Source organism: Daucus carota, chromosome 3, assembly GCF_001625215.2.
Source record: "Daucus carota subsp. sativus chromosome 3, DH1 v3.0, whole genome shotgun sequence".
Taxonomy (NCBI): Eukaryota; Viridiplantae; Streptophyta; class Magnoliopsida; order Apiales; family Apiaceae; genus Daucus; species Daucus carota.
In genome coordinates, this window is record NC_030383.2 from 49,283,255 (window position 1) to 49,294,208 (window position 10,954).

At 35.5% G+C, this 10,954-nt stretch overlaps 2 protein-coding genes across 4 annotated transcripts; one reads left to right on the top strand and one right to left on the bottom strand.

Moving 5' to 3' along the window:
* The first annotated feature begins 228 nt into the window (after positions 1-228).
* Positions 229-4,872, top strand: LOC108210919 (zinc finger BED domain-containing protein DAYSLEEPER). 3 transcript variants are annotated; one of them, XM_017382381.2, is made up of 6 exons: positions 489-649; positions 1,329-1,401; positions 1,626-1,847; positions 2,617-3,116; positions 3,195-3,482; positions 3,710-4,872. In XM_017382381.2, exons 1-6 carry the CDS (start codon positions 638-640, stop codon positions 4,622-4,624), a joined length of 2,010 nt encoding a protein of 669 aa, XP_017237870.1. In that variant the 5' UTR covers positions 489-637; the 3' UTR covers positions 4,625-4,872. The 3 variants fall into 3 exon arrangements, with proteins under 3 accessions (XP_017237868.1, XP_017237870.1, XP_017237869.1); XM_017382379.2 differs by having other exon boundaries at positions 229-649; positions 2,617-3,482; XM_017382380.2 differs by having other exon boundaries at positions 511-649; positions 1,333-1,401; positions 2,617-3,482.
* A 376-nt stretch (positions 4,873-5,248) lies between these two features.
* LOC108215015 (uncharacterized) lies at positions 5,249-9,604 on the bottom strand. Its single transcript, XM_017387326.2, has 7 exons — positions 9,014-9,604; positions 8,158-8,292; positions 7,592-7,944; positions 6,746-7,490; positions 6,525-6,621; positions 6,369-6,423; positions 5,249-5,582 (listed from the first exon to the last, which is right to left on the bottom strand). Exons 1-7 carry the CDS (start codon positions 9,453-9,455, stop codon positions 5,520-5,522), a joined length of 1,890 nt encoding a protein of 629 aa, XP_017242815.1. The 5' UTR covers positions 9,456-9,604; the 3' UTR covers positions 5,249-5,519.
* Between the last annotated feature and the right edge of the window lie 1,350 nt (positions 9,605-10,954).

Below are 10,954 nucleotides of genomic sequence, written 5' to 3' on the forward strand. Positions count from 1 at the left end.
AGGAAACAAAGCCAAAATTATATAAATTGTGTCGAGTAATATTGTAGATATTTTTTTATTTTTTATTTATAATAAATAATAATATATTAGTTTAAAAATATGACAGCAAATACATGATTAGTATTAGTCATCAAATAAGATTTTCTCTTTGTCATCAAATAAAATGATAAAATATAAAGCACTGCTGGATATGTACATTTAATGGGTAGCTCGGCTCCAGATCTAGCTGCTGCTTGTTGATTTTGCTCATCTCATTTCTTAACTTCCATCTCTTTCTCTCCCTCGCTCGGCTCAAGCTTTGTCTTTGATTCTCTCTCCTCCCCTGCTTCTCCCGCCCTTTCCTCTCTCTCCCTCTCCCTCTCTCTCTCTCTCCACACACACACACACACACACACACAGATATATACATATTGTATAAATTTTTGTATGGAAATTTAGCTGCTCTGGGAGGATCATTGCTCTAGTGGGGGTAATGGGTCAGTTGAATTTCTTGATTCTTTAAAGCCCCTTTTTTACATCTTTAATTTCAGCTCAATCTTGACATTTTTTATGAGATTTTAATCAACTGCTCACTGGGTCACCAAGAAAGAGCAGTAAGAAGAAGAAAGGAACGATCTTTGTTGGTGCTCAGTTCTTGATGAATTTTGAGGTAATAAGATTACCTTCCACTTCTCAAGAAAGTTGCTTACTTATTTAGTATTGTTTATTTGACGAAGTGTATGTATACCTTAATCAATTAGTTCAATGAATTTTAAACATTTTTAGCATAGGATTTAAGTAGCTTACAACAAAGATCTTGATGCAGCTTTCGTATTATTAACGAGCTTTTGCAACTCATTGTTGTTGTTTGAGATCTGTCATTTTGCCTAGATTTGCTTCATTATTTTGGTGGTTATGCAAAAATGATTATTGATCGAAAGTAACCAGATTATAAGTTGATGATTAGTTCTTTCAGTAAGTTCTGTTATATTTCTATGAAGCTCTAGCCCGTTGAGTCTGGTTAATAGAGTTCAGAAACAGCTTTTTAAAATAATCGATTATAGCTTGCAACTAGTTTGTGTAAAATTTGAAACAACCTTGGAAACTTATTTGAAACCATAATAATTATTAAACTCATTGATAGAAGAAAAAACCGAGTCACGAGAATCAAGTAAACCAAGATTAACCAACCAAAGCTTGGTTGGCTTGTTGAACCCTTATATATACATTCGCTTTAACATTTCTAAAGTTAGTCGTTGAACTTACTAGAGTTTTTGAATTGTGATGCATGTTTTGCTGAAACTCCAAAACTTAACTGGTGTTTCTCTTCTTGTTTGTTTCTAAACTAGACAGGAGCAGTCAGCGGAAAAGCTTTGAGTATAATGGATTGGGGAGTCAATAATGCCTTTAAAAATTTAAAAGGTACTGTATTAGACTGCATATTTTGGTGCATGTTTTTCTTGTTGTCTGGCTGGCTTCAATCTCTGTATGCTTAGTAAGCATGTATAAGCGCAGAAAATACGATGAACTGATCTTTTACTGTTATAATCAGTTGAATATCGAATGCTAAAGTATGCTGATATGATTTAAATTTTTTATTGATGAAAAAACACCATAATTGTTAATCCATCTTTTTGTTGGGACAGATATGGAACCAAAGGGTATGATGGATGTGGCGCTCATTTCAAGCATTGATCCGGTGGATGTTGGGTTGGGTTCCTCAGAGAAAGTAAACGCTGCTCTCTCAATAAAACCGAGAAAGAAGACCATGACTTCAATATATCTTAAATATTTTGAAACAGCTCCTGACGGGAAGAGTAGAAAGTGCAAGTTTTGTGGACAAAGCTATTCTATTGCCACTGCCACTGGTATTTCTTATACATATAAATGTTTTCTTGGGCTTACTTGTTCTATAGCTATATTCAGCTTACATATGTTCTTATTGCTAAAGGAATTTTACAACATGCAGTCCAATATCAAGTTAAAGTTACTACCAACTACTGTTCTATATCTTTGATATACATATATGTTTGTCTATATATAGGCTAACGTCAAAAAAGGTAACTCATTATTAGCTGGGGAACTTAGGCTCAAATCATCAAATTTCCCCAATCTCCCAGCTCAATTACCAAGGTTTAAATATTTAAATTAGTTGTTTAGTCAAAGACCAATATATTTTACCGGTGATTGAGAAACAAATGATTTGGGATTTAAAAAAAATTGTATTAATATAACAGAACAGATAATTGAGGACATCGTAAAAAATATATTACAGAACATATGTTTAAGAATAAAATAGAAAACATATCTGATAATTTCAAAACATACTGATAATTAGATGGTTCGCCAAGGTTCCCATCTAATTGGAGTTCCCTAAGGAAAGGTAGCTGATATCAAAATCTAGTTCATGCAAAGCCAAAATTTATGGATTTGTAGTTTAAATTTGATTTTAAATTATTCAAAACTATTCTATATGTTGGATTCAACCACTTCTAGCTTTGGCGTTATTGTAGTTCTTTATGTCTACAGTATCTTTTTTGCATTATTATTTCTTAATAGTTAATTTTGGCATTTTGTACTAGTTCATTCTTTTATTACTGAAGGTTTTCTTTGCACTTTTTTCTATTCATTAATCAGGCAATTTGGGCAGACACCTAAGCAACCGTCATCCAGGATATGATAATTCTGGGGATGCTGTAGTTACTACTAGTACACAACAAGTTACAATTGCTAAGAAAGCTCAAGCAAAATCACCTCATTTTGTGCTTGACCATTTAAATTGGTTGCTCATCAAGTGGCTCATCCTATCATCTCTTCCACCTTCTACCTTGGAGGAGAAATGGCTGGTCAACTCTTTTAAATATCTCAACCCGGCAATACAACTTTGGCCCGGAGAAAAGTACCAAACAATACTCTGTGACATTTTTACAAGCATGCAGGATGATGTTAGAGTAGTTCTGGACCAAGTTTCGTCTAAGGTTACAATTGCTCTTGATTTCTGGACTTCATATGAACAAATTTTTTATATGAGTGTTAGGTGTCAATGGATAGATGAGAACTGGTCCGTCCAGAATATTCTTATTGATGTTTGCCATATACCTTTCCCTTGTGACAGTACAGAGATCTACACCAAACTGGTGAGAGTTCTCAGATTTTACGATATTGAAAACAAGGTTCTATCATGTACTCATGATAATAGTCCAAATGCGGTGCAGGCATGCCACACACTAAAAGAGGAAATTGATTGCCAAAAAGTGAGTCCTTTCTGTTACATCCCATGTGGTGCTCGTATATTGAATTCGATCATTAGTGATGGACTAAGAACCTTAAAATCAGTTGTATCTAAAATTCGAGAGTTTGTATTGAAGATTAATACATCTATGGAGATCTCGCAAGATTTTATCGAATTGACAGCAGCCTTTCAGGAAGGAAACTGGAAAATTCCACTTGATACTTCTGTTCGCTGGAGTGGCAATCATCAAATGCTTGATGTGGTGCGGAAGGTACTAGCTCTTCTCTTTTATTTATTGAAACAGAAGTTACGCTTAACACAACTTAGCAATCTATTCATGAAGGTATAACATGTTCTTATTAATTTCTTTCTGCAAGTAAAATATGTAGATGTCAACGAAAAACATAGGTTGAATGTTTGATAAGTTCTTCAATCTTCTCTTCTTCTTTTTTTGCCAAGAAATTTAATCTTTACTTTTCTTTCTATCTGAAATTACAGGCTGGGAAAGCCATGGACAGTATTATTAGGAAATATGAGGAGACGCTAGGTGGTAGGTTGCTGCTAAGTCCTGCAGAGAAGATTGCGGTCAATGTCATGTACACATTTCTAGAACCATTTCATAAAACTATTAACAACATATGCACAAATAAATTTCCAACAGTCGGACTAGTCCTTTTCTTCATGGATCATATATCCGAGACTATTGCAACCTGTAGAGATTCCCGTCACAACCCCGAGTGGCTGAAGAATGCAGCTGAAGAAATGGCTGCAAAGGCTCAGGACTACAATGACCAAGTTTGCAACATTTTTACATACATGACTGCAATACTTGATCCTCGAATAAAAGTTGAGCTCATTTCAGAAAGTCTCAACTCAGAGAACCACTTAGAGGAAGCAAGATCCCATTTCATGAGGAATTACTCAAGCAACCATTTTCCGTCCATGACAAATGCGTACATGGTACAAGAGTCGCAGGATGGTGGGACCGTTTCTTTTGCAGAAGAAATTGCTCGTAAGAAACGAAGGGCCAGCATGAGTTCCGTCACTGACGAACTTACCCAATATCTCTCAGAAGCTCCAGCTGCATTACAAACAGATGTATTGGATTGGTGGAAGGCGAATAGCACACGCTATCCTCGGCTATCCTTGATGGCTCGGGACTTTCTGGCGGTTCAAGCGACTTCAATAGCACCTGAAGACATTTTCTGGAGCAAAGGTGATGAAATTGATAAACAACGTTTTACTATGCCCTTTAAGACAACACAAGCTTTGCTTTGTATAAAGTCTTGGACTGAAGTTGGGATGAAATTGAAACACAAATCAACAGTAATCGATTATAACAGCCTAATGGAGTTGGCTGCTACAGCAGCAAGAGACAATGTCTCAGTAGCCTATGACAGGAAACCTAATTAGGTTCCAGAATGCCGTGCTGGGTACTTCTCGGCAAGGTAAATGATTTTGGTTTTTGGATGATATGTATCATGACAAGAATATAGAGATCTAGTCTGTATATAATTTATGAATTAGAATTAGAATTAGAATTAGATTGTTCCATGTATTATGTAGAATCAGATCTTCCATGTACATAATTATGGTGTATATGCCAACTGCTGAGGGAAGACAAATTTCTCTCTTCCAATACTGGACAATTCTCATTTTCATCATTGGCTTATTTTTAGGCTTGTATAATTTTGGATGAAGTGGACTGATGTTCCTCTGACTGAAGCTTTTACGTATCTTAAAAGGTTACTGATGTTCCTCTGACTGAAGCTTTTATGTATCTTAAAAGGTTCCTTTACACGCTGTTTCTTCTTAGTATTCCATTGTTTCTTCTTAGTCTTCTATTGTAACTTATCTGACGACATGAGTACAATATCAATGGGAGTAGCATGTCCAGAACCACATTTACAGATATATACCGACTGAGATTCGCCTAACTAGCATTATATTTCACTACATAAAGTAGCATTATATTTCGCTACATTAATATAATTTCTAAATTTAAACCTTTAATTTCAATGTTTATACAAAGCAGCAGGAAAGAACATCCATCATCGATTCAGAAAATGTATGAAACAGGCAACCTTGGAAAATGTAGAAACAGGCAACCTCGACTATTGCTATCCATTACACTCGTAAACCAAAAGGACAGTTTGCACAACTTGACAGTTGACAGGGCACATTTCAATACTTCAGAACTCACAAAATTGTAGTTAATATTTCAAATATTAACTATTACAGTATAGTGTATTTAATTTGTATTTATCAATCAGAAGAGCACATGTATATTACTTTCTATGTTGATGTGTCATGTAAAAAGATACTCTCCACCATATTCGCGTATAATTACTGGAACACTTGTGGCTGGGATCTGCAAAACAAATATTTGAACAATAAAATATACAAACAAAATGATAAGAAACAAAGATTTCATTTTCACTTTACCAAATAATGCTATGATATAGGAAGTTTAATTCCTTTTAATATACATATGTCCATACAACTATCAAGCTAGACCCCTTGGAGTAAAAGATAGTTTATATCCTCTACAAATTTATGTAAATGGAAGGCAGCCATTATATATAAGAACAGATGTATCATATACTAATTGCTAAAACCAGAAAGTTGAGCAAAAAGTTGCATTTGGATCTACAGACCTGTCTACAGTCCAGATAAAATATCAAGTGGCATTGAAACTCAAGAACTGAGAGACTTGGTATGACATAACTCAATTTTCCCCGCACAAAGATTTTTATTTCCTTTCTAAGCTTAAGATCATTTCTGATCTTCCACTTGCCTCTTGCTATGTCTCTTTTCCAAGAATATATTCTTTTACTATCTATAAGAAGAAATCTAAGAGGGGAACAGGATACAGCCTAAGACAGCTCGTTTTATTATTAGACTAGTAGTTTGTATCATCTGCTTGATATATGATCAATTAATTATCCTGAAGAGAATAATGCGAATTACTTATATCACAGTCTATTAGTGAACCATGAAAGTTCTCAGAGCCACCTTGTTTTAACAGAAGAGAGTTCGATGGATTACTTGGCTCTATTCACTATATAAAATGGATTAGCAGAACAAATTTTGACATGAGAAATCAAGCAAATTTGTCATTTTCAGTTGATAGTATTGATTCCAAAAATCAACTTACCATGCCATAATCCGTGATAATCACCGATACATAATCTGAAGGAGTGGCATCATACCTGTTTCATTTCAATAGTATTAATAAGTTAACTAATTCAAACAAAGACAACTAGACATAATACAGGTAATTTCACAACAATTTTCTGAATGAGTAGCTTACAACAAATTAAGAAGTTGGAGATTGTCTTTTTTAACCGAATCATCATTATAACGAATATCCAATTCCCCTGGAACCTTGGATATGGCCCCTGGATCACCTACAAAATATTTAACAATGCAGTCCAATGTAACTTAATGTAGTGGCAAAGAATAAATAACTTTATATTGTAGATACAGTTTATGCAAGTAAATATAAAGCAATTATTAGTTTGTTGAACATACCAAGTTCATTACAGCAAATTGAATCAAGTTGCACCCTCTCATGAAACTTATATGCTTCGCAGCAGATCATGACCGGAACACGAAATTCATGTGCAACCATAGCAACACATGCAGTCCCAACCCTTGAGTATACTGTTCCATTGGACAATACAGAAGCAGCCCCAAGAAAAACTCTGGTGATCTCATGCATAATATAGGAGATGGCATTTATATGAGTATATGTGCAGTTCACTCCCATTTGGACTAGTCTGCGGACTAGTGCTTGACCTTCAAGTTTGGGACGCGAGTCAACCACCACAACTCGGAATCCAGTGCCAAGTTCATGAGCCCGTAAAAGAATCATTTCAACAACAGAAGATGAACCATATGTGAGTAGAACATCCCCTTCCCTGACTTTTGCAACAGCATGCCCGACTATAATCTTGTCTGCCAGTACTATCTTCTCAGTAATGAAACGATCTATGTCTGAACTAATAGAGGCTTTTGCTTCCGATTCAGAAATATCAGAAGGTAATCTTGTAATATGAGCCTTAAGAAACCGAATTGCATTACCCATGCTAATTGAGAGGGGCCGGCACTCAATCAGAAAGGAAATGTAACCATTGATCTTGGCTATTAAATCTCTATTAATAGTTTTCTCTGATGGTGCACAGTAGTCTTCTATAGCTTTTTGAAATGCCTGCAGCATTGCTATACAACGAGCATTGCCCCCTGTAATATCTCCGGCAAGATATTGTAATCCAACCTGAAAACAGAAGTTGATATAGATTTTACAAACTATACAAACCAGGTTACACCTGGTAGGATAGTACTCACAAATATAATTCTAATAACGTGATGTAATACCTTGTAAACAGCTGGATGAATATGATCAGATTGGAAAAACTTTGTCTCAAGATCAGGAAGCTGACTTCCGCGCTCATATTGAGGCAGATGCAGAAAAAATTCGACCCTGTTCCGGGCTTCAATTTGTTTGACTACTGAACGTTTTTTAGCCTTTTCCACCCGGGTTTTATCATCAAATTGCATTCGAGGGGGAGGCACATCTTTCTTCCTATCCTTTTCGAGAGGTCGATCACCTCCTTTCTTCTCAGAAGCTGCTACAGGAACATCTTTCTTTTGTTTAGGCTGTTTTAGCACTTTCCCTGTCTGCACAGAAGCTTCCCGTCCAGTAGCACCAACAGATACTTTTCCTTCATCTTTGAACACGCAGATGTAAAATTGAGACACGTGGTATTACAAATCTACCATTTTTACATAAGGAAACTATAAAAAAAGAGAAAAGCAAAGTATAAAAGACAGACTCATCATCTTCCACCTAAGGAGAGTGAAGAAAGTTTATTATACAGTTAGCACAGAAGATGCACTAGCTAAAACAACAAAAAACTTCTATTTTACAGTCAAATACTGACCATTTGAGCCTTTAGCAGCTGCCTTCGCAGCTCGTTGAGCCTCTTGCAAGGCGCGCCTTTCAGCTTTTGTTGTTTTCGCTTTTAGTGATTTTGAATCTGACTCCATGGAAACTGCAGAAGCTGGATAACCTTTTCCTACAAGTTAAAGAGTTATTTTAACAATAAATACATACACAGATGAGAACATGACACATCCACTCAAAGGCACAAGAATTTCTACATACAAATTGACTTGTTAGAGGGACTTAACTGAACTTGTGCAACTCTAGCTATCATATATATTGGGCATTAAACACCAAGTTAATATCAACAACATATGCCAGGAAAGATTATTAGATCACATTTCCGCATTCAAGAACCCCTTCACTGTACATGTGCAAATCTGATTTATATGACAATTAAATATATATAATCACCGGTGACTAACTACCTCTTTCTAACAGGTCCCTGTTTCTTACTATTGATCCAAGTTAAACATGGGTATTCTTTACGAGTATATACAAATATCAATTAAGATATAAGTCGACTAGGCAGGAAAAAGGCGCACAAATAATATTAGTACAAACCTATAAGTAGGGATGTTCAACCTTGAACAGTGGAACCAAGTAGTTCACTTGTCTCAGTCTTCAATACAAGTAAACTACCGTACATTTTTCATATTTCACAACTTAGCCTCAAAACGAAATTATGTAACAAATATACAGTTGTAATCTCAGATGAGCTTCTCATACCAAATAATATCAAAACTTAACATTCCAATACACACAAAAAACTAAAACAATAACAACTAATCTACTATCATAAACATAAGAGCTAAGCTACATAAGCAAGATAACTCAAATTTCGATAAATATACCCTCATTGGCCACTTGAGTAACTTTTTTCGACAAACTCCTAACCGCCATCATATCCAATCCATTACTCGGCAGCGACATTGGCAACTTCCCCCTACTATCCGACCTACTCCAATTCTCCAAATCCTCCGAAAACTCGCCATCCCCTATCCTACTCGACGACACCGGAGACGTTCCTAGCACCGAATCCCCGGGATTATAGCTCCCTACCGGCACATAGTCCACCTCCGATCGCCGAACATCCCTCACCGGCACCGGAACTCCGACAGCGCGGCCGATATTATCGGAAGCATGACGTGCCGGTGGAATCATGACCGGAGACAAAGACGCCGACACTGGCGGCAAATCGGCGGGTCCGGATTGGGTCCGGTCGGGTTGGGGAGCAAAAAAACCGACTTTTCGGACTTTCGGGTCGATAACCCGAGAAGTACGACGAGGATCCATTTAGAGAAGAGAGTGAATTGAGTTGAAGTTAAGGAATTGGGGGTGGTGATATGACGAGTGTAGATATAGAAATGGTAGTCATTTTAGGGTTTAGTTCGTAGTTCACATTGTAGAGAGAATAAGAATCTGGTTCTTTTTTTATTTAATTTCTAGGGTTTTGATTGGTTGTTTGTGTTTGATTAGCTGAGTGAGAATCTGTATTGGGATTGGTGAGTTTTCATTGGCCTAGGAATTACGGTGAAAATTTTAAATTATATATTTCAATCGATAATTACTTTTTATCAGGTACTAGTAGTTTATTACTTGGTGGATATATATGAATTTAGATTTAGAAATCTCAAAAGTACATTTAAAGCAAATTATATATAATATTATGTAAATTTCAGTGAAAAGTTGGTTAATTTGTCTCAATAAAATCTAAATAGAAAATTTGAAACCGTGTCGATTGGAATATATTGTCGACTTTTTAAATTTTAGGGGTTCTTTTTACAACATAAAGATTGATAGATGAGTAGGTTTATAAAATAATATAGAACTCAATTAATTATTTAACTTAAATAATTCTGAGTTATTAATGTCTAGCCAGAATTTTGCAAATGTAATTGAAAAATTAACAAATATGCAAGTGGAGAAGGAAAAAGGTGAATAAACAAGATCTTTGGTATCTAACATGATTGTTGAGGTAAGAAATGATGGTGATATAGACTCTTTGTATTTGTCTTCTTGTAAACAAAGTTTGCAGGTTTTATGAAATTATTTCATGTTGTCATTAACTTTGCAGTGATCTTTTCTGAATTGGACAGGCAAATATATATCATCCACTGCTTGATGATCAGATATTTTCCTAAACTCAGTATACATGGAATCAATCATAAAAACTAATAATCAGAATAAGATGAGTTGAGTAGCTTTGCTCTAAACACAGTGACCATTCCTGAAAAGATATCAGATATTGATGAGTTTTAGTGTTACCTTTCTTCTAGCAGCTACAGCTGCTGTTATTACAGTTACTAGGATTCGAATTAACTGCTCGATGATCCAAAAACCTTTTGTTTTTGTATGATTGTTTTATCCGGATCATTGATAATTGCCTAATTATAATGTTGCAATCAGTGTTCGATGTGTATTGCTTAAGTTTGACCATGTGAAGGCAAATTGCACGCGATCTGCTAAGCAATTTTTTTGACAGAACTTGAGTCCAAGAATGAGAAGTCTTTACCACTAGCCGGTTCATTTATCCTCTTTTGCTAACAACTGTTAGAATACTGGTGAAAATGCAATTTATACACATTTTTTGTTGATTGATAGCTTTTTTCCATGCATTTTCAGAGAATAAGAACAGTAACATTGAGTCGAATTAAGAAAAAGAAGAAGAAGAGCAGAGCCTTCATTGTAAATTACATTTAAATGATAACAAAGAGAAAAACTAGAGATGTGTCAGAAAAATAGAGTTTCTGAAAGATGCAGCAACTAATATGGAGAAAAGGAGGGAGAAACTT